Source organism: Pyrus communis, chromosome 4 (genome assembly GCF_041283825.1).
Source record: "Pyrus communis isolate YQ-2024b chromosome 4, ASM4128382v1, whole genome shotgun sequence".
Lineage (NCBI taxonomy): Eukaryota > Viridiplantae > Streptophyta > Magnoliopsida > Rosales > Rosaceae > Pyrus > Pyrus communis.
The window spans coordinates 14,172,519-14,196,387 of record NC_142568.1 but is presented as its reverse complement, the minus strand read 5'-3'; the positions used below and the strand labels follow the sequence as shown (position 1 = coordinate 14,196,387).

General features: G+C 38.4%; 2 protein-coding genes and 1 pseudogene across 2 annotated transcripts; 2 read left to right on the top strand and 1 right to left on the bottom strand.

Annotated features, from left to right (window-relative positions):
• Positions 1–133: 133 nt before the first annotated feature.
• LOC137722866 (MLO-like protein 6) lies at positions 134–5,586 on the top strand. The gene is made up of 14 exons (XM_068461968.2): positions 134–572; positions 680–994; positions 2,209–2,325; positions 2,422–2,482; positions 2,637–2,725; positions 2,955–3,029; positions 3,126–3,220; positions 3,594–3,643; positions 3,885–3,925; positions 4,030–4,203; positions 4,420–4,455; positions 4,576–4,643; positions 4,750–4,810; positions 4,906–5,586. Exons 1-14 carry the CDS (start codon positions 450–452, stop codon positions 5,338–5,340), a joined length of 1,740 nt encoding a protein of 579 aa, XP_068318069.2. The 5' UTR covers positions 134–449; the 3' UTR covers positions 5,341–5,586.
• A 9,497-nt stretch (positions 5,587–15,083) lies between these two features.
• On the bottom strand, positions 15,084–16,902 carry LOC137723337 (polyubiquitin). The gene has a single exon (XM_068462503.2). The coding sequence runs from the start codon at positions 16,655–16,657 to the stop codon at positions 15,281–15,283; it is 1,377 nt and encodes a 458-aa protein (XP_068318604.1). The 5' UTR covers positions 16,658–16,902; the 3' UTR covers positions 15,084–15,280.
• A 3,736-nt stretch (positions 16,903–20,638) lies between these two features.
• On the top strand, positions 20,639–23,141 carry LOC137721993 (uncharacterized; annotated as a pseudogene).
• Positions 23,142–23,869: the final 728 nt, after the last annotated feature.

Here is a 23,869-nt window from a genome sequence, read left to right as displayed (position 1 = left end):
TCCACACAAAATTTCTCTACCAGCTACGTTAACAGCCTTATTGTACCTGGTCAAAGAATATCTTCTTGGAGTCAACTACAATATGCTCAGGGATATATCAATATATAAGTGATTGAAACCCTTCTCCTTCTCCATCTTCACGACTAAACTCTTCCAAGTTCCAATCCAGGATCTACTCTTTACAGTATTCTTTGTCCATGTTTGTTAATACACAGTCAAAGTCTATAGTCCTCCACATCTTATATCGCAGCACCCCAGTCGAAGTTTGAAACGCCAAGTCTTCTCCTTTTGGCTTTCTCTTTGAAAATCGTGATATCTATATAAACTTATCTCTTCGCTTACTACCTAGCTAGCTAGCTAGCTAAATAAAAGTTCATAAATACCATTGTTAATTTCTTAGTGCAATAGCATTATCTGGTAGTAAGGAAAATTAGGGTTTCAATTAAAGGATGGCAGGAGGAAAAGAAGGAAGATCTTTGGAGCAAACACCAACTTGGGCAGTTGCCGTTGTTTGTTTCGTTTTGGTTTTGATTTCGATCCTCATCGAATATTTCATTCATTTAATTGCAAAGGTCCGCACGTAATTACTTAATTTGATCTTATGAAGCTACTTTTGGGTTTATTATGAATGTGAAATGAGGTATATTGATTAAATTTTAATTGCACGTACTCTCTGCAGTGGTTAACAAAGAGAAACAAAAGAGCTCTCTATGAAGCTCTTGAGAAGATCAAAGCGGAGCTTATGCTATTAGGGTTCCTATCTTTGCTTCTAACAGTAGGACAAGGCCCCATTTCAAATATTTGTATATCGAAGGCTGTTGGAGCAACTTGGCATCCATGCAGTAAGAAGCACGAGGTCAAATCAGACAAGGGCGAAGATAAGAGTAGTGATTCAGATAACAACGCCCACAGAAGGCTTCTCTCAGCCTTGGATTCCAATTTGGGTGGACGACGTGTTTTAGCAGCCAGCGGATATGACAAATGTGCAGCCAAGGTACACTAAATTTTCCATGCTTTTAGTTTTCCCTTCTAAACGGAAAATTCTATTCTTATCCTTATCTAAGATTACTTTTTGAATAAAATCATGTCCAAGATTAAAAACTAATTCTAATCCTTGGTATATAATTGTGATTTTTGAATGTTAAATAGGTTTTAATAATTATTGAGTTTTTTGTTTGTAGGTTATATATTGATTCCCATAAATAATAAAAATGTTATTTATCATTGATAATTATTATTAAGTTCTCATAATAAGAAAAGTCATATATCATCATATATTTTTTCTTGTGCATGAATTTCTCCATATATATGTATATGCATATTACGTTCATATGTATATTTAGATACTATAATTACGTACCGATAATTTGTATTGATACATTCATACCGAAAGTTATGTACCAATACATTTGTACCAAAGTTTATGTACCAATACTTCGGTACCTATGAATAAAATAAGGTACCTAAAGTTATGTACCGATACATTCGTACTGAAAATTTATCGGTACTTTCGTACCTATTAATAAAATAAGGCACTGAAAGTTATGTACAGATATAAATTGTTTTTGTTTTGTTGTTGAATTTTTTTTGATAATAAGAATTTGAATTTTGAATAAATTTTTATCTATTAATATGATTGGAGCACAAAAAAAATACATTAATTATAGATGGGTAAAGAATTTTGAATAGTAAGTTTATAATTAATAAATGTGCTACAAATACTTAAATATGGTATGTTTTAAAAATAAGGACTTATGTTAGATTTTGAAAACCATTTAGATTAAAATCTAAAAATCTTATTGAAGTCCTAAAATCTAAAAGCCCATTTTTCTAAAATATGACAAAGTTAATATACATATATATAGAGAACTGACATCAATCTCTTGGCAAATTGTGTTGCTAAATAGTCTTTCACGTTTCAAATTAAATTAAAATTTTTCATGTTATTTTGTCAAACTGTCGATTTGGAACAACATTCCTCATTCACATGTGTGATTTAGAATATTATGACAAGATGCTCACGCAAAGATATTAGTTGAACAAATAATTTATAGGGTGTATAATGAGTAAAACTAGAGTTGGCATGAAGATGTCAATATATGACCAAGTAAGCGTATCTTTTATTTCATGCAAATCAAGCATGAAGTTAGTCTGGCAATTTTTTGTTTTTCTTTTATCTCAACAAAGTATGTTGTAATTTTTCTGCAGAACAAAGTTCCATTTGTGTCATTTTATGGAGTCCACCAGCTTCACATACTCATCTTCGTGCTAGCCGTCTTTCATGTGCTTTACTGCATAACAACCCTAGTGTTGGGCAGAGCAAAGGTATCAATCTCTCCCTCCCTCTCTCCTTATTTTATTTTATTTTTTAATTCTCTCTCTCAAATTTAATAATTTCAAATTTTTGGGGATGGGATGCAGATGAGAAGATGGAAAATATGGGAACTGGAAACAAAGACAGCTGACTACCAATTCTCACATGGTATGCTACCTTCAGTTTTCACACGTAATCTGATATTTTGAAGTTTGACCAGATACCAGGAATCCAATTGTTTCTGACCATAATTTTACTACTTTATTAGTTAATTGTATTAATTACTAATTTTTTTTAATATATTACTTTATTTATGCTGTAGACCCGGAAAGATTCAGATTTGCCAGAGACACATCCTTTGGAAGAAGACACTTGAGCTTTTGGAGCCGCTCTCCCATTAGCTTATGGATTGTAAGTGTTTTCCGTAGTCTATTTGTAATTTGTACGATAAATAATACGCAAATAAAACTACTTACAAACTTTTAATCTAAACTGAAATTCGAAGAACACTAGGACGTTAGCGTTAATACAAAAGGTCGGTTTAACGTCCTTCAAGTTCTACTTTTTATCCGTTTATATTTGTGCGTATTTATATATAAAATCTCTTAATTTTATGTCAAGTACTAACTTTAAATTGCAGGTTTGCTTCTTCAGGCAGTTCTTTAGATCTGTGCCCAAAGTTGATTACCTAACTCTGCGCCATGGGTTTATTGCTGTAAGTCTCTTACTACAAAATTTGGAGCTGAAAAATTGTGATTCATTATTTTTTTCTGCATGAAATTAAACTAAGTTTTCTGCTCATGGTTTGCAGGCACATTTGGCTCCTCAAAGTCAAACTAAGTTTGACTTCCAGAAGTACATTAACAGGTCACTTGAAGAGGATTTCAAGGTTGTCGTAGGGATCAGGTGGGGGTACTTGGCATTTCAATCCAATACATTAGTCACCTGACTATGAGGAATATTTTAGGGCTGTTTAGCTAGGGTGATTTCGTAGAGAACACTTCTGCTCAACTCATTAAACATTTTGTTGAGAATTACAACAAACTTTATAAAGTAAAATCAAAAGATTCAACGAAAAAACACGCAACATTTTGTTTTTTGAAGGACCAAAGGGCTTATGGTTGTTTAAAAGACTTTTAACTCTTTTAAAAGCACTACGAAACATGCCCTTTAGAATATTAGGATGCTTTATGTTACCATAATAGTATAATATGCAAGACTAATACTTCAGCTTTCAAAAATATCATCTGAGATTAACAATTTCTTTTCATACTTGCAGCCCAACTCTTTGGTTATTTTCTGTATTATTCCTCATGTCTAATACCCACGGTAAGTTTCACTTTATTAGTAAACCTTTTTGCTTTTTCAAAATTAAATTTTAGTTATCTGTTCAAAACTCCACATCCAGAAATTAAAGGAAAAGCTACAATACAGAAAAATAGTTTAGTTCCTAACTACACCGAGACTTTTAAAATTATTGATAATGGCCAACATTGTTACATTATGCTTCACAATATAAAAAGATGACTCCCTAATGATATTCTTAATACTGTTTTTTGGTTGTTTGCAGGCTCACGTTCATACCTGTGGCTCCCATTTGTTCCCCTAGTTGTAAGCACCAATCACCACCGTCCGATCCCTTTCCTCAAAGTCCCAGGTCCCACCAACTTGGATATTGTTTATATCTGATCATTGATATGGCTTTGATTGTGCAGATGATCTTAATGGTGGGGACAAAGCTGCAAGTTATAATAACGAAGATGGGACTGAAATTATCAGAAAGAGGTGAAGTGGTTAAGGGGACCCCGCTGGTTGAGCCTGGTGACCATCTCTTCTGGTTCAACAACCCTCGCCTGCTTCTTTACATCATCCACTTTGTTCTCTTCCAGGTAATTCACTTTCTTGCAATTTGAATTTACTAGTGATTTTAATGCTCCGCTTTTTGCCTTTGCACTTCTTCCGTCCCTGACTTAAGAAAAATACTCAACTTGACGTGTGGAGCTAAAAAAGAGTGTGAAAACTGCTTCTCGAAGCGTATTTGTTGCATTTTTGCTTCTCATCAATTTTGCTAACACTCTTATGTTTTATCTCATTCTGTCTTGTAGAATGCTTTTGCGCTTGCTTTCTTTGCATGGACTTGGGTACGTAAAACTGTAAAACCCATATTTACTTTCACGAGTCGCTTGTCATTTGGGAACATGCTTTACTTTTTACCTCACAAAATCCCACAGTTAAGATTCCATCTTTCTTCTTGTTTGCAGTATGAATTTGGGTTGAAGTCTTGCTTCCATGATAAGTTAGAAGATGTCGTTTTAAGAATATCAATGGGGTGAGTTTTATTTCTGTATTTATTTTTCACTCAAATCTTGCAGAAAAACTTATTTACCGTGACACTTTAAGTTACCAAATCCATTCATTCGGGTTATTTACTGCAGAGTCGTTATACAAATCCTGTGCAGCTATGTAACTCTTCCACTTTATGCGTTGGTAACACAGGTAAATTAAGTGCCCGTGGTGCAAAATTAGATGCTAAACTAAGAATTATGGACTAATTAAGTTTTAACTATAAATTTCTTTGTACATACAAACAGATGGGTTCAACTATGAAGCCTGTAATCTTCAATGACCGAGTGGCGACCGCACTCAAAAAATGGCACATCACAGCGAAGAAACACATAAAACACAACAAGAATGCAAGTCCAGCCAGTGCATCGGGCACTCCCTCGCATGCCATGTCCCCTGTTCATCTACTACGCAACTATCAATCCGAACAGGACACTGAAAGCGTTCGAACGTTACCAAGAATGTCTTATTTTGATAACGAAGGTTCAGACTCACCGTTCCATCACCAAGACGATTTGACTTGGTCTCAGCAAGGTACAAACCTGCAGGGTCAGGAGGAAGAGATTAGTGCTCATGGGCGTAACTCGGAGAGCAATGCTTTAGGCGGTTATGGTTCGATAATTCAACATGAGATTCAAGTTCAATCGGTGAAATTGACATTTGAGGAATCAGATAGGAGTTGAGAAATTTGGAAGTGAACGGGATGGGACTTGGAACATTACAATCAAACCTAAAGCCCGATCTTATAAGCTTCCCAATGAATCACTGTACATGAAGACACTCGGTGCTAGACATCATTAGTTGTATAATTGTAACGTAAATTTCAATATTCATGAAAATAAAACTTCACCTTGACAATGTTGAGGCAGTGTAGATATCTCCATATATGTAATCACTTTCACGTACAGTAAGAAGTTGATATGCCAATATACGTGCACCAGTGAAGAACAATTAGTATGAATTCAATGCCCTCCAGAGGGCGAGCATGGCAATCGGAGGCTGCAACCTTGTTAACCTGTGTTTTATTTAAAGAGGAACAATATTTCATCCACAATGAAACATAATCAACGACAATCAAGGTTGGGAGACACCTGCAATTTCAAAAATAGTGGAAGTATCGAGTTGGTTGGTTCAATCTAGTCAAAAACATCACCACTTGTGTTCAAGTTATAAAAGTGATGCCGAGTAGAAAATATGTAATACATGGTTAGCTCAACCATACTACTTCATTCTGTAGTGCTGTCATACTCGGGATAAATCGATATGCATTACTATCCACCCTTTCACCAAAATATGAAATCAGCCACACATAAAACTATCTATTACATAGCAAGGCAAAATGTATGCCTTTTTTTATTTTGATAGCTCATTGAACCAATAACCTCATGCAGGAAATGCAGGAAAGAACAATGTAATTTTATAACGTTCGGGACAATGTAATTTTGTTAATCTATGTATTGTGTTGTATTTTGTATTGTAATGTAAATTTGTTAATCTATGTTTGGAACAAGGTAATGCATTCATTTTAGAACAATGTGAGAAGGGTAATCTGAGACTGCAACCTTGTTAATCTATGTTTCATTCAACGTCAAGAACAATGTGATTTTGATAACGTTTGGAACAAAACCTATTGAGATACACAACGCAATATCATGAAAGCGTTGAGTTCATAGGTTAAACCCAGTTAAGAGATATTAGTACTCATGCTTGAGCTGCTAAAGTAATTATCACCTGTAGACATCGAAATTTTGGTGAAATAAATGTTGACCAATGCATTAAAATTACAACCTCCATTCATTTCATCTACATCATACACTTACTTCACCTACAACCTCCACTCATTTCACCTACATCATCCACTTACTTCACCAAAAAAAAGGATGGTGGTGATTTATTCTCAAAGTCTATAAATAGGCTTCTCCATCAAGGGATCAAGGACCAATTCACATCACACCAAAACCTTGAAGCTTTGAAACTCTAAAGCTCTCAAGCAAATCCCAAAGGATCAAGAAAGCCCTCTTCGTTCTTCGTCAAATCCTCCTTCAAGATCAAGCCCCGACGGCCCTTGAAGAAAGTGGTCATCGTTCATCATCCGTTCATCCTAAGATCAAGCCCCAATGGCCCTTTGGATCAACAACATCAACAAATCCACACACCCGTTCTTCAAGATCAAGCCCAAAAGCCCTTGAAGATCCGTTTATCAACTGTTCATCTAGATCAAGCCCCGAATGCCCTTGAAGATCCGTTCATCCTAAGATCAAGCCCCGACGGCCCTTTCGATCAACAACATCAACAAATACGCACAACTGTTCATCCCAAAACCAAGCCCCGACAACCCATTGGATCAACAACCCATCCACAGATATACACTTATGAAGATAGAATCAGAGGATCAAATTGTAAAAGATATCATAACCCTAAAATTAATACAAAATATTATTTTGTACACGTGTTCTTGTTTCATGAAAATTCGTGTTTACACCACCATTACAAATAGAAAAGATTATCCAACATACCGATGCATTCTACAAGGCTATATTCAGAAAAATTGACATGCATTCATTCATTCGAGCAAAGTGTTGAGAAAATGAAAGAATCGATGGAAATCCAAGTGACAAGCAATTGGGCTTCTTGAGAGGGCAAACCATCATAGACATGATGAAAGTACTAAGAATATATCATTTTTAAAAGAAAACACTAACCTTGTAGGTGAAACCATGTCACAAAATCTCCCTAAACAACCTGCCATGGCAATAGAAGGACCCTGATTCACCAGATTTTAGCATGAATGAATTATACCATAAAAGGCAAAGTCAACTATTCGCTTCAACTGGTTTGCTTCGAGATGAGAAGATCGCCAATGTTCGTGAGCAATTCACTCACAAACAATAACCTCATCAGAAGACAAGTTATAGGCATGGTTTACCAGTTCATGGTTCTTCGAGTAGAACACTTCCAGACCACATTGAAAAAAGGTGGAAATCAATGAGAGACAGTTATATCTAGAACTATAGCTAAAAGTGAATAGAAACAAGTACGCCTAAGAAAAAGAGAATTCAGACAAGCATCCTTTATGAATGAAGGCCTTGTTTGGTTTCTAGGATTGGATTGGAATGGATAACCCCAAAACTTAAAGGTATATTGAAGGTAGAAGTGAATGATTTTTCATTTGAAGGGGATTAGAACAGAATTAGATATGAAGGAAACTCATTCATTCTAATCCTACCGTTTTGGATGGTATCGAAATAAATAATTTCTATTGGAATCCCACATCAATGGGTGAAAAGAAAACCAATGGGTTTAAAAATGATTACCCTACTCTAACTAATACCAAAGCCTTTTATGGTAAAACCCCACACTTGACGAATTGGGCATGGGGTAAACATGGAAACATTATTGGTGTCATTAGAGTGGGGCCAAGCCCGTCAATCCAAAAATCCAACAGGGTATCAAAGCCAATTTTATCAAAGAGTGGGGCCTCTTTTGATTCTCAAGATGGGGAAATTTCTAAGTGAAACCCTAGAATCAAAATTTTCAAATTCATGGCTGGTTCAAGTAGTAGTGGAGAGATTCAAACTCCTATCTTCATTGGAGTGAATTATGACTTCTGGAGGACAAAGTTGAGAACAATTTTTGTATCTCATGATTTATGGAGCTTGATTGAAGATGGTCTGAATACCAACATGGTATCTGTTGGAGCGAAATTCCTTACGAGAAGAAATACCTCCACTTATTCGTTGATCGCAATCCTCACGTTCGTGTTTGCTGAATCCCTCGCAAGAGGCGTCCCTAAAAAATCTTCCTCCGTAGCTTGTGCGGGTGGGGTACCTGCAAAAGATAATCCAACATTCAATTCAATCGATTGATTTTTGTTCTCTGGTTTCTCACCGGGTCTCCTTTCTTTTTACCCCCCATCAATCATTATCCTTTTTCACTCTTGAATTGGCAACGTGTAATGTCACGACCTATGCATCATTGTGAGGGAATTGAATTCCTTCAAGGTCTTTTTGGCTAAAGGAAATGAATTCGAGATTCTCTAATGCTTTGGACGCTTCAGGGGCTGATGTTATGTTGTGCACACGTCTAGACTTCTTGGCTTTACGACCGAGAGCATGCTTCGCATCCTTCAGGAAGTTGGGGTCCACCATGTATAACATTGATATCCAAAAACCTTTCATCAACCCCAATGTTTCCTGTTATTCCTTTAAGTCCTTCGTCATTCTTACGTTCGTCCCTTAATTCTATGTGGCATTGTGACAACATTCCCTTCTTCAGCATAGCTTCCACTTGGTTCTTTAGGCTTCAACAATCATTGGTGGTATGACCAAAGTTGTTGTGATGAGCGCACATCTTGTTTCTGTCTCGTTTCTCTAACGATGCTCAAATCAGTGTTGGAGCACAAAAGATTCCCTTTCCTTTGTTCTCATGGAGAATTTTGCCCAAGCTTACTGTCAGCTTGGTATGTGGGTAATCAGGCCTGGATCTTTCATTAAACCCATCTTTCAGATCACATGAGAATCTTCCTTCTTGCCTCGGTTGAGTCATGGGCTTCAAGATAGGAATGGTAGTGCCCATTGGAGATGTAGCAATAATGGTTGTAGCCCACTTTGAATGAATAAGTTCTTCTTCTTCTAATCTGATGATTCCATCAACTCGGGCCATCACCTCCCTCATGTCCAATGGTGGAGTTTCGATCAATGACCTGCGCATCTTCATTCCAAGCAACACCCCTTCTCGGAATGCCAAAGACGTTGTGTGAGAATCACATTCTTATAAGGTGGACATTTCTTCCATGAACCTAGTCATGTAGCTTTTGAGGCTTTCGCCAACATTTTGTTTGGTGCTGAAAAAGATTATAACATCTTTTCTTAGCCTTCGATTGCAAACGTATTGAGATGTGAATGCTTCACAAAGCTCTATGAAACTTCCGATAGACCTCGGTTTCAATTGTCTGAACCAAGTTAAAGATGATCCCAAAAGACTTGAGGGTAACAACGTGCACAAGAGGGCCTCGTCGTCTCCTTCAAGCGCCATCTGTTGTTGGAAGTGGTAAATATGCTCGACAGGATCAGTCGTGCCTTCAAATAGCTTGAACTTTGGTTGGGTGAACTTGGCAGGTTTTCTAGCTTTCAGGATGTCCTCTGTGAACGGCGATTTGCAAATCCCTCTGGCCGCTTCTAATGCAATTTCCACTGAGGTCTGTGGCTTGTATCCTCTCACAACCTTCTCAATTTGCTCCCGCAAATCAACCTCCTTTACCTGCTTCGATCTTTTTCCCTTGTGATCCTCTTCACCTTGATTTTTCGTGACCTCAACACGGTTGCTGGATGGCGCGCTACTAAAGCTGCCCTCCTTATCTTCCTCTTCTGCACGCTGTCTCTTGGTGCCGGTCACATCTTGCACTGCGTTTCTAGCTTCAGCCTTAGCAAGAAGTGCTTAAAGTTTTAGCTTGGCTTAAAAAGTATAGTTTCAAAGCCTCATGTGATCGAAAAACTCAGTTTTCCCCTATTTTACATACGTAAAAAAGGGAAAAATAGGGCATTGTGGGAGGATAAAATTCGGTTTTGACTCATGGGCCAATACCAATCACCCAAAGATGGTGTTGTGAAAGATAAAATGTGAGGAAAGCCTACAAGGAGTATACAAACGCATGTGTCTAGATAACTGCCTCCACTATGGAAGACCATTGAGGAAGTGGGAAAGAAAGTAACTGCCTCCATTATGGAGGACCACAAAGGAAGTAGGAGAGGAAGAAAAGTCGTGGTACTTGTTCGCTAAGAATGCAATCCTATAAATATGGAGAAGAGCCAAATAGCCAGGGGGGAAAAAAAAGAGGATACCCAGAGAAAAACTAGAGAACAAAAATCAATCGACTGACTTGAACGTTGGAGTATCTTTTGCAGGTACCCCACTCGCACAAGCTACAGAGGAAGATTGTTTAGGGACGCCTCTTGCGAGAGATTCAATGAACATGAACGTGAGGATTGCGGTCAACGAATCTGTGGAGGTATTTCTTCTCGTAAGAAATTTCTCTCCAACAGTATTAAAGCCAAGGTTTGGGCTCGTGCAAGCCAATAAACTTGTCACCAACAAGGAAACAAGCCAAAACTCTTAACATAGAGTCGGCCTCTGAGTTCCATTGAAAACAAGTATGGACTCTAAACATATGCCAGCCCCTGAGTTGTAATTGTTGATGTGTGAATCTCCACATGTGAACCACTAAATGGGGTCACACTTAAGAGGAAGTGTTGGAATCCCATATCGGTGGGTGACAAGAAAACCAATGGGTTTAAATATGATTACCCTACTCTAACTAATACCAAGGCCTTTTATGGTAAAACCCCACACTTGGCGGATTGGGAAAGGTGATAAAGTTGAGAACAGTATCGGTGTCGTTACAGTGGGCCCCCAGGGCCAGTCGATCCAAAAATCCAACATTTTCTGCATGTCTTCTACCTGTTGGACATAATTATTTCATTTCTCGCTTCAACATGTCTTAATTCAGTGTTCTATCCATTCCGATCCAGATTCCAAAGAGGTCAAAATTCACTACTGCCCATTTAAAGCTGCTTTAAATTCCTCTCCATTGTTTAGTAGAACTAGTGTACCTGCTGTACATATCCTACCCCCTAAACTTAGACTAAATGGGAGTGAAAATCATAGAGTAGGATTCTCTCCCCTCCTAATCTCTCTCTCCTTCCATCCCTTTCTATTTAAACGGTTGCGATTACTCCACGTCTACATCTTGCTTTGAATTTTATATATAGAGAATAAGACAAAAGAAAAGTGTGAGAGGAGTGGATGGAAAGGGATGGTAATAGGAGGGGAGAAAATCCTACTCCGAAAACCACAACCACAACTAGCCAACAATAACACCTACAACTCGAACAGAAGAAACATTGATTCGCAAAACTTCCGCACCATGTCAACACCACGACAGGGAAAACCACTGTTTCCTAATTACTCGTTCTCCTGAAGATAAGAGAAAATGAGCAAAGTACATGATCAATTCACACACAACCAAAGCTTATGATCAGAACATGATAGGCTCGATTATCTAAAGAACAAAACTATATTGCCTCTTGGCTCCTTCACAGTTCAAGGTTCCTAAAGTGAGAACACATCCAGTCAATAATTAAAGATGAAAAGGTCGCGGAGGCATTGAATTGGCCGGATATCACCACTTATGTTTAAGCTAGAGATACGATGCTGAGTAGAAAACATGTATGGGTAGAGGAAAGGCTAAGGTAGCTCAAACCATATGCTGTCAAATTCCTGATAAATTGATATGCATTTAGGCTTCCAACTGGAACAGTATCTAAAGGAATCGAATTTCTACGGAAGCCTCAAACTAGCAATTTAGCTTCTTGATGACTCCATAATAAAATTATAGCACATGACACTTGGAACCGAAACACGAATCAAATCAAACCACACCGAACGGTTTGATTTTGCAGTTTTAAAACGGTTCTAATTTGAAACCGCACAGCAGTGTAGGAAAACGATTTGGTTTTGGTTTTAGCTTTTGAAAACCGCACCGCAACTAAATAGCACCACAAATATTAAAAGAATCTTTAATTAAATATCCATATTAGATGTTATATTTTAATTAGTTGTTTGTTACACTCCATACATTTAATTAGTTGTTTTCTGCTCAGTGCTGCTCACAGACTCATTTGGCATTAGGGACAAAATATTTTCATAATATTGGTTCCTGTGTATGTATGCACATAAATCAAATTCGTTTTTTGTCCTCAAATCTCAATTGCTCTGTTTGGGCAATTATTACTTTTCTTCGGCGGCGATGGCGGGTTCTGGGCAAGGTATTGAAGGCTTCAATACTGGGTTTTTTGGGGGTGATGAATGTGAAATGATAATAGATATTGACTAGGGTACCTTAATTTGTAAAAATTGGTTTATTCTGGTTGAAAATATTTTGGTACAGAATGATAGAAGTGTATCAATTTGTTTTATTGTTATTTGTTGAAACTCTGTCAATCTGATTTGGTTAGGCCTTTTCTAATACTTGCACACTTTGCCTAGTTGATTTGGTTAGGTGTGTAATCAAGGTGCAGAGGAATCCTTATGACCCTTTGTTGGGGGGAGGGTGACGAGAGTCTAATTAGTATTTAGCAGTAACACCTCTCTCTTAGCGTGTGTATGCTTTGTTTAATATTTTGTGTCTCTAATATAGAGCTATAACTTATGTTTCGGTCAGGAATGAAAAATCTAAGAAGTATAGTGGGATTGCTCCCTCTTCTACAGGTGACTCCTCTGAGAGGCCAGAGGATGAGGCAAAGAGAAATTGACTCAGGAAATGAAAAAGGCATTTAGAGAGAGGGGAGAGGGAGAGGAAGACACAACTTTTTTTCATTTGTATGTAAATGGTTTGAAACTGAACCGAAACCATTTGAAACCGCACCGAACTGAACCGAACAATTTGGTTTCATAAACAACTGTAAAGAAGGGGAAGTTTACAGATTTGAAAACTTCAGACATACCAATCTGAGGTTTGGTAATTAGAAGCTATAAGAACCCAACAACAACCAGTAAGGTTGATGAGCAATTGAACGGAACCAACTAGAAGTGGAATAGTATGCAATATACAAGAAAATTTTGGTGCATACTTCACCGGATCAACATTCACCTGGACAACCAAAACCTTTGAAACAAGGCAACTATAAACAGTAAATAAGAAAGTTTGCTCACCATACTCCGTTATCTAATGTTTTTGCTTTGACCATAAAACGAACGCATTTCATAGGCTTCTCACTGGAAGCCAGTTCTAATAATCTAAAGAATCGATAGAAATCAAAGTGCATTAAATTACTAATCAGAAATCATCACAAAAAATATATACAGTGACCTACCATGTCACAACTGCTCGCTAACACCCGCCACGCCAACAGACGGACCTGTGTATCTCTCCAGTCTCCAATCCCTGTCTAGCGAAACCAGTAGATACCCATTGCACATGTCCGAACTCCTTATACCAGGGTTATTGATCCATCCGATAACAGTACAAACAATGCAAGTGCAAACCACCACCAAACTCGCCAACAATAACCCAGCACACCATAGATAGATCACAGATTCATATAACTTAAGACTGCCTGTGTACACCATGAAATGCAACCTCTACTGTTACCTAAGATAAGAATATCAACAATGTTGACAAGCAACTCACGCAACAAAACTTCTTCAGTCTAAGGTTTCCCCAAGTAAAATCAGACGCACAATAATTGAAGAGGAAGACGTTTTCATCTGCAACGACAACAGAATCGCAAATGACCAAGGTTGGGGGCACTAAGTATACATAACACACTATGTCCCAACATTTAATAACACAAAATACAACTATACCACACGTTCAATCCATGAGCACAAGCATCATAGCAAGACAAGAAAGAGTGTTGCAAATCTAAAGCATTAATAAACTCTCACTATACTGTCAATGCTGGTGTGCATGCTGCATAATGAAAAGCGGCCTGCAGAGAATGGCCTATAGTCCAATATATCCTGTCAACAACAGACATGGCAAAATAAAACACAACCAGGCATGGATATGCAATGAGAATTTACTGACAATATACAATGAAAATATCCCATATTGAAGGAATTTACTAACCATGATTTGAACATTTGAATTACTAATTCACATAACTCTCACCATAATATACATATATAGCATGAAAGGCAATGTCAGCTGCTTCTATTCTTTAAGATGACAAAAAATATTCTTGATAAATGCACACAACCAATGACCACATGCATAGGAATAGACTAATCGACTTTCAGAAGAAAAATTTGTTCCATGTTTCACCAGTTCAAAGGATCACAAAGCAGAACACGTCCAAAAACATTGAAAGAAGGAAATTATTAAAGAAAACTAAGCAACTTTGCATCCACAACACAAATGGAAAGAAGGGGAAGCACATGAAGTTAACAGAACCAAAAATTACTGATTCACTGTCAAACTGAGATCTATAAAAGATAAAAGAAACCAGCCACAAACCCACAAACGGAACATACTAAATTGGTTTATTGAAAAATTAACACTATCACAACACAATCATCACCACAATAACAAAACGAGAGAAATAAAAACAAGGACGGAGAACAAGACGGGGGTAGACTCTTGAGAGAGGGACAGAAACTGCATAGATTACATTATGACTCCAAAATAAAATTATAGCACGCAAGGGAGGTTTCAATCTGTATACTGCAAAGCTACGCAGTTAGAAACAGCAAGTAAAATGTTAGCTGTTATTCAATAACTCCTCCTTGAAATAAGAATGATCAATTCACAATTCACGATGTCACAGCTGCCTATGAAGAAAAGTTTGGTTCAAAGTTCACCAAGAAGAAGCAAGATAAAAGTTATATACCACATAATCGTTGGAAAGAAAGGGAACTCCCATGTGTGTTTACAGAACTAAGATTATTCATTCAATCCAAACTGAGTTTTGACAAATTAGAAAATGATAACACCACCCACAAACCCCAAAAACAGAAAATGGCAGACTTGCCAATCAACATAAAACACCACCATCACTCAGCAAAAAAATAAACAACTAAAGCATAACAAAGTTCTCCATCAGAAATCACCACCACGAAGACGCATCAGAAATCACCACCACGAAGACGAAGGACAAGGTGGAGCGTAGACTCTTTCTGAATATTATAATCGGCAAGGGTACGACCATCCTCGAGCTGTTTCCCAGCGAAGATCAGTCTCTGCTGGTCCGGCGGGATACCCTCCTTGTCCTGAATCTTAGCTTTGACATTGTCAATAGTGTCAGAGCTCTCAACCTCCAGAGTGATCGTCTTTCCTGTCAGTGTCTTCACAAATATCTGCATACCACCACGAAGCCTGAGCACAAGATGAAGAGTCGACTCCTTCTGGATGTTGTAATCCGCCAAGGTCCTGCCGTCCTCCAATTGTTTCCCAGCAAAGATAAGCCTCTGCTGATCAGGAGGAATACCCTCCTTGTCTTGAATCTTCGCCTTCACATTGTCAATCGTATCCGAGCTTTCAACCTCCAGAGTGATAGTCTTCCCGGTAAGAGTCTTCACAAAAATCTGCATACCACCCCTCAATCGAAGGACCAAATGCAAAGTTGACTCCTTTTGGATGTTGTAATCCGCCAGAGTCCTGCCATCTTCCAATTGCTTACCGGCAAAGATCAATCTCTGCTGATCTGGAGGAATACCCTCCTTGTCTTGAATTTTTGCTTTCACGTTATCAATCGTGTCGGAACTCTCGACCTCCAGCGTAATTGTCTTCCCGGTTAGGGTCTTCACGAAAATTTGCATACCACCCCTCAATCGCAGCACCAAGTGGAGAGTCGACTCCTTCTGGATATTGTAATCCGCCAGAGTCCTGCCATCTTCCAATTGCTTGCCAGCGAAGATCAACCGCTGCTGGTCAGGGGGAATGCCCTCCTTATCCTGGATCTTGGCCTTCACGTTATCGATGGTATCAGAGCTCTCGACCTCCAGAGTAATTGTCTTCCCCGTTAGGGTTTTGACAAAAATCTGCATACCTCCTCTCAATCGGAGAACCAAGTGGAGAGTCGACTCCTTCTGGATGTTATAGTCGGCTAGGGTTCGGCCGTCCTCCAATTGCTTGCCGGCGAAGATAAGCCTCTGCTGGTCGGGGGGAATTCCCTCCTTATCCTGGATCTTGGCCTTAACATTATCGATCGTGTCGGAACTCTCGACTTCGAGGGTGATCGTCTTCCCGGTTAGGGTTTTGACAAAGATTTGCATACCTCCCCTGAGGCGAAGCACCAGATGGAGGGTCGATTCCTTCTGGATGTTATAATCGGCGAGGGTCCGGCCGTCCTCGAGCTGCTTTCCGGCGAAGATGAGACGCTGCTGATCGGGAGGGATGCCCTCCTTATCTTGGATCTTAGCCTTAACGTTGTCGATGGTATCGGAGCTCTCGACTTCCAGGGTGATGGTCTTCCCGGTTAGGGTTTTCACAAAGATCTGCATGATTTCAGAAAAGAGGAATTGAAATTCGAGAGGGTTTCGAAAGAGGGATTTGAGAGAGATTTGGGAACGACTTAGGAATTGTTGAGAGAATTGCGAGGAGAAGAAGAGGGCGAGAGGAGTTTATATAGGGAAGATAAACCGACTCTAAATCCTATTTCTTAGTAGGATTCCGGAGAGGACGAGGTATGTGTGGACGAGAAAAGCAGGTGAAGCGAACGGCCCAGATATTTCTAGGTAGCCAAGTGCCAACAATTCTTGACCTCTAATTTTTACTTTTCTTTATTGGATTGGGGAGAGGGTGACGGGTTAGCTTCTCTTTTCCTTAGTTTCTTAGTCGCCAAGGTAATTGAATTTCTAATTTGTTTGTCTATTAATTTTCTTAATTCGATTCGAAGGTAAAAAATTTGTCAATTTTTATTTATGATCTTCTTCTTTTATTAGGCGGTCAAAAATTAAGAAAGGTGTGGCCAGTGTAGCTTCTTTCAGTTGAACGAGTAGACTACCCTTCCTTTTGCCCCATATTCGTATTCAACCAGACTTAAAGTGAAATACAAGTTTTTATAAAAATCATATGAGAGGTAAAATTAGGTATATGAATAGCATCACCGCTTCCCTTTTGTTTGAACTTAGAGAATGCTATGATAACATGTGAGTTATACATGTCAACATCATACAATTAACCATTAAGAATGTTACTAGAAGACCATCCGACAATTTGCATCATTGACTTTTGAATCTCAAAAAGATGAATAATTTTGTATAGTGCGTGATTAGTGTTAAATAGACAAAAGTGATAGAGAGAATCTTTGCTAGAGAAGAGATCGAAGTGAAACGAGAGCAAAATATTACACTGTTTGTTTTAGTAACAATATCACACTATTTGTTTTAGTAACTATATGAGACAATGAATGCAGGTAAAGAGAGGGGGAGGTTGGTATTATCCTTAATTTATCCAGCATGTCTACTTCAATGATATTCTTCCCCACAAAGTTTTATGTTCGAGTTGATTATAAACATTGCAAAATTATACTAGCGACCGACTTAAATCTTGGATTTGCAGATGTGTCCAACCATAACCATTTCTTGGGAAAATCATTGTTTGCTAGTGGTTATGCCTATCTTTCAAAGCATTTCAAAGAGCCAATGGGTCTTCAACCGTCATGTATTCACTCTTCAATCCTTCAGAGATGTGGTGGCGAATAAAGATCATGACTTTTGCCCGATCTTGGGAGGATGCAAGGTTTCCTTTCTTAATGGTGTCCCCAAAATTTTGTGCCTCAAGATGAACCTTGACATCTACAACCCAGGTAAGGTAGTTCTTTCTAATGTTGTCATGGGTGACAAAATCAAGCTTTGCCAAATTCACCATTTTCTTTCTCTGAAAAAAAAAAAAAAAAAAAAAAAAAGATGTGTAAGAACTTGCAATAATATGGATTCTAGAGAAATGTAGTGTTAGAACTTCTAATTCTTACAAATTTTTTATTTTTGAACTTCAGGCTAAACTGATAAGCACTTGAAACTTTAGACTTGAGATTAACATAATTTAGACATTTATTAAAAATTGTTAGGCAATTAGTAATACTCACTACAAAGAGACTGCCATCAGTGTCGAGTATTACTACCAAAAAGAAAGAAAATTAACGAGGAGAGCGACTGTACAACACCACTCTCATTAGAATAATGTAGTGTAGAATGAGCGATTATACCACACCATTCAAGTAGCAGGAAAATTAATATGTAGTGCAAGATGGACGATTATACCGCACCATCTAAAATTGTAGTAAAATTAAATATGTAGTGCAGGATAAGCGATTATACTGCACATCTAAACTTGTAGTAAAATTAACATAAATAAACATTTGGTTAGTAATTAGGGGCTACAACAAATAAGAAATAAAAATTATAAGTAATTATTAATTGAGGACTAGGAGAAAGCATGGTGGCAGCAGCTCTTGTGGTGGCGAGGGATCACAAAGTAGGTAAGGAAGAGAAGGAAGAGGAACAATAAGATCCTTATAGGAAACATTTTTCGGCGAAGAAAATGAAAACTCGTTAGGGATAAAGAGTCATGCTGATAATGTGTTATAAATAGGCAAAAGTGAGAAAGATAACCTTTAGTAGAGATCGAAGTGGCAAGGAGAGCAATCTATCATACTGTTTATTTTCGTAACTGTATCATACAATGAATGTAGGTAAAGATGGAGGATATTATCACTATTTGCTTTTGATCTTGTGTGTAGTTCGATCATACTTCGCATGCTCTTTATATGGAGTCATTTACATACAAAAGTCTACAAGAGAAGTTAATGGCTGTTGAAAAGTTATGCCTTTCAACAATAAAAAAATTTGACAACACATCTACACTACTGTTTTTGGTCTTCATTACATTTATTTTCAGTCAAATTATGCGGGCATTCCCACAACTTTTACAACATTAGAAGATTTTAGCCATTTTCGGTTTTATAGATTGGTGTTGGTATTGTCCCTTTGAAATGAAGTTTTATGGTCCATTTGTTAAAGAAAAAGTTCTTAGTGGACTAACAAGTTATGATCTAGGTGTGTGTGGATAGCACACTCCTATTTACTTCTTACACACCTCTTATTAATTTATGTCATTTGATTGTCATTAATTCATTCGATCCAAAGGATGTGTGTGAAGTAAAAAGAGATGTGTGGATGTCACACTTTATGACCTATTTTGGGGATTCTTTCCCCTCTCTATTTCCCTCCCCTCCTTCCCCTTCTCTCACAGTTTTTTTTTTTTATTCTTTCTCTCTATTTTTTCCTTCTCTCTTTACAAAGATGAAATCTTAAGCGTTCAAACAGGAGAAGAGGAAAGAAGAAGGAAAAAAAAGAGGAAAAAAAAATCTTTGTCCATTAAAGAGACGTGTTAACATCATGACGACACATTCCACATGTTTGCCAGGTTTAATGTGAATGTCATTATTTGGTATTAAGCAATGTTGTAACAAATTAGTTTGAACATTAGCAATCCAAATTGAACACCGCCTGATACTGGTAAAACTTAAGCGAGAGTGACATTTGTTGTAGCATTTTTTTTTCTTTTTTTCTTTTTTTTTTTTACCAAAAACGTTTGCGGTATTAATTTACCATTTCACAATCATACAAAGTGTTAAATAAATAGATAATTAATCATAAAATCTTAACTGTTGAAAGCCTTGTTTTGCCATGTTCATTAGCAAGATAAAATATAAAAAAATGTCTTCTTGTACTCATAATAAAATTTTGGGTAAATTACACTTTCATACTCCACCCCCCCCCCCCCCCACCTGGGGGCACCGCCGAAACCCCATCCCTTTCATCATCATCCCCATTCGTTGTCCCTCCTTGCAACCCAAATCCAAAACCACTCCCACCCATCCTCCACATCCTCCTCCGCACCCATCCTCCGCGCATCCATCTTCCCATCCCCCCAACCCGAGCCCAACCCGCAACCCATAAGAAGAAGGGAAAAAAAAAAAAAAAAAAAAAACCATCCCTTTCTTCTCCCTCCCGTCTTCCCTAAATCACTGTGCACCCATCCTCCACCTCCTCCTCCGCACCCACTACCTACAACCCAGAAAAGAAAAGGACAAAAAAAAATAGCCCATCTCATTTCCCTGCAACCTAGATCCTCCCAATAGATGTGGATTTATGTTATAGCTGTGATTATCTTAATTACAAGCTTAGTTTTTAAATAAGTATTTTGGATTAGTCATGTCAGTTGGCTGGTAGTGTTTTGGAAAACAATATATGTAACCAATTGTGGTAGTATTGAGGATATTATTGATTGGAAAATATTAGAGAAATATCTCTCTTCTTTCTCTATCTCCTTCTTCCCTCTATCCCTCTATTGACACTGCAGCTTGTAGGTTGAGTTAAGTGATTTGTGAGTAGCTGCATATCAATTGGTATCAACCTTCTCGATCCTTGATTCCCTTTTGTATGCCCCGTCACGCTTCGACAACTAGATTTGCTACCATGGACGCTCGTCTCTCTGCCGTTGACGAACAATTGGCGGATCTCCCCAATTTTATTCTTTCCTCCATCGCCACCGCGAATGTTGACCTCAAGGCTTCTCTTTTTGCCGATTTTGAGGCTAAATTAGCCTTCTCCTTCTCGCAATTTCACCATGAGCAGTCCTTTCAGGGTAGGGCTGTATCTTCCAATCCCGTTCCAATCGTGGCAAATTCTGATCTGGAGACTCCGCGTCAGGCTCTGCATAATCCATTCGACACTGGTGGGGGACAACAGCGACTACAATGGCACCAACGCATGGATTTTCCACATTTCTCAAAGGGTGATAACCCTCTCAATTGGATCTATAAGGCGGAATAATAATTTGTTTGTTACAATACTCTAGATTCTCAGAAGGTCCTTACAACCTCTTTTAACCTGGACAATGAAGCAATGCAATGGTTTAAATGGCGCGATTGTCTTCATAATACTCCTACCTGAGCAGAATTTACTGGTGAACTTTGCAAGGAGTTTGGGCCTTCCGAATTTGAGGATTGTACAGAGGCTCTTTTCAAATTGCGCCAAACCGGTACTCTCAAGGACTATATCATTGAATTTCATAGACTTGCTAATCGTCCTAGAGATGTAGGCCATGTGCTCCTTAAGAGTTGTTTCCTTGGTGGATTAAAACGTGAATTGATATATGATGTCAAGTTGTTACGACCTGCTATTGTCCATAATGCCATATCCATTGCTGTTCAGGTCGATTCTAAGCTATTTGAATTACGTGTGTTCAATCCTCGAATTCTTCCTTCAGCAAAAATTACTCCACTCCCCATACTGCCCCCTAAGCCTAAAACCCCTATGCTTCCATTTCGAAAACTTACTCCCGAGGAGGTTCAGCGCAAGAATGATAAAGGGGAATGTTGGTTTTGTCCTAGGAAGGGGCATAAGTGTGGCCACAAACAGCTACTTCTATTAGATGTGAATGAAGAGGGTGATTTATGTGAAGATTTGGATGAGGAGGTATCAGCTGAAATCCAAGGCATGGCATTGAGTGAATATGCATTTTATGGGGTGCAATGCACACGGTCTTTACAAACTATGAAGGTTTTGGGCACTGTTAATAACCACTCAATGCACATACTTTTGGATTCTGGAAGTACGCACAATTTCATTGACTCTAGGCTTCTTAAGACATTAGGGTGTTCTTTGCAAGCAACTAAGCCTTTTGAAGTAATGATTGCTGATGGTGGGAAAATTACGAGCCAAGGGTGTTGTAGGCACATATCATTGGAGGTAGGCGGATATAATTGTCACGCTGACTTATTTTCGCTTCTATTTGGGGGTTGTGACTTGGTCTTAGGGGTGTAATGGCTGTCTACTGTGAGTCATGTACTTTGGGATTTTCAGTTACTTACAATGGAGTTCCAGATAGGCATAATGACGTATAAATTGACCCACAATTCACCACCACAGTTGGCAGTTCACGAAATGGCCCTGCAGCAAGTTTATAAGGAGCTCTCTCAATCTAATGTTAGGGTTCTATTGTATTCTCTGGAGTCTAATGAATAGGGAACTGATACTTTTAGTTCTCAACAGGTAGATGAGATACAGGCAATTTTGCAACAATTTGATACATTGTTCTAAGTCCCCACTCAGCTACCCCCCCCTCCCACATCGAGCACAAGATCACCAATTCCCACTCATTCCTGGTTCAAAGCCCCCAAGTATTAGGCTCTATCATTATGGACCTGCACAAAAAGATGAGATTGAGAAGGCAGTGCATGAGCTTCTTAAGTTAAGATTCATACGTCCTAGCCACATCCCATTTTCCTTTCCAGTGTTGTTGGTAAAGAAAAAGGACGGAACCTGGAGATTATGCATGGATTATAGAGAGTTAAATAGCATCACAGTTAAGGATAAGTACCGCATTCCATTGATTGATGATTTACTTGATGAATTATATGGAGCCAAGTACTTCTCTAAGCTTAATCTCAGATCCGGATACCATCAAATTAGAATGCAAGAGAGTGACATTGCAAAAACAGCTTTTAGAACTCATGACGGACACTATGAGTTTTTGGTAATGCCATTTGGCTTTACTAATGCCCCTGCAACATTTCAAAACCTCATGAATGACATCTTCAAGCCTTATTTAAGGAAGTTCATCCTTGTGTTCTTTGATGACATTTTAATCTATAGTGCTAGTTGGAAGGAGCACTTAGTACATTTGCAACAAACACTGGAGATGTTACTCAAGCATCAACTGTTTCTCAAAAAACTGAAGTGTTCATTTGGACAGCAGCAGGTGGAGTATTTGGGTCACATAGTGTCCACTGAAGGGGTTTCTGCGGATCCTACCAAAATTAAAGCTATTGTCGATTGGCCTGCACCTAAGAATGTGAAGGAATTGCGGGGATTTCTGGGTTTGACTGGTTATTACAGGAAGTTTGTTCTTGGTTATGGCAAAATCTGCCAACCATTGTACAAACTTACTGGTAAAGACGGATTTCTTAGGACATAAGCCACGGATGAAGCCTTCCAACAACTAAAACAGACAATGATCTCGCCCCAACTCCTAGCTCTGCCAAACTTTGCAGAGCCATTCATTATAGAGTGTAATGCTTCTGGTGTGGGCATTGGAGCTGTTTTGTAGCAAAAGGGCCAACCTATAGCTTTTGCAGGTCAGACACTTGGTCCTAGAAATCAGGCCTTGTCCACATACGAAAGGGAACTCATTGCAATTATGTATGCAGTTAAAAAATGGCAGAGTTATCTCCAAGGGCGCCATTTCATCATTAAAACTGACCACAACAGTTTGAAATATTTCTTGAATCAAAGAGAAAACACCCCGTTTCAACAAAAGTGGTTTTCCAAGCTGTTGGGTTTTGATTATGAAGTGCACTATAAACATGGTAAAGAAAATATTGTGGCAGATGCTCTCTCTAGGGCCCCAGGTTCAAATTCCATTCCTGAGCTACCCTTGGAAAAAGACAAAGAAGTGTTAGCTATCACCTACCTCTACTTTAGGTGGTTGGATGAGTTAAGAAAAGATTTAGAACTGGATCCTTAGGTTAAGCTAAAAAAAACAAGAAGTTGAAATGCTAGCTCAAAGCACTGGTCAAGGTGTAGTTACCTCTAAGTATCATGTTGACAATGGATTTTTGAAGTACAAAAGGAGAATTGTGTTAGGTGTGGATTCAGTTTGGAGGAAACAGGTATTTGAGGAACATCATTCCACTCCCACGGCAG

Coding starts and splice junctions, on each gene's coding strand:
- LOC137722866 (XM_068461968.2), top strand. CDS start 450: ATGGCAGGAGGAAAAGAAGGAAGATCTTTGGAGCAAACACCAACTTGG. Junction 573..679: donor TCATTCATTTAATTGCAAAG/GTCCGCACGTAA, acceptor TACTCTCTGCAG/TGGTTAACAAAGAGAAACAA. Junction 3,030..3,125: donor TGCGCCATGGGTTTATTGCT/GTAAGTCTCTTA, acceptor CATGGTTTGCAG/GCACATTTGGCTCCTCAAAG.
- LOC137723337 (XM_068462503.2), bottom strand. CDS start 16,657: ATGCAGATCTTTGTGAAAACCCTAACCGGGAAGACCATCACCCTGGAA.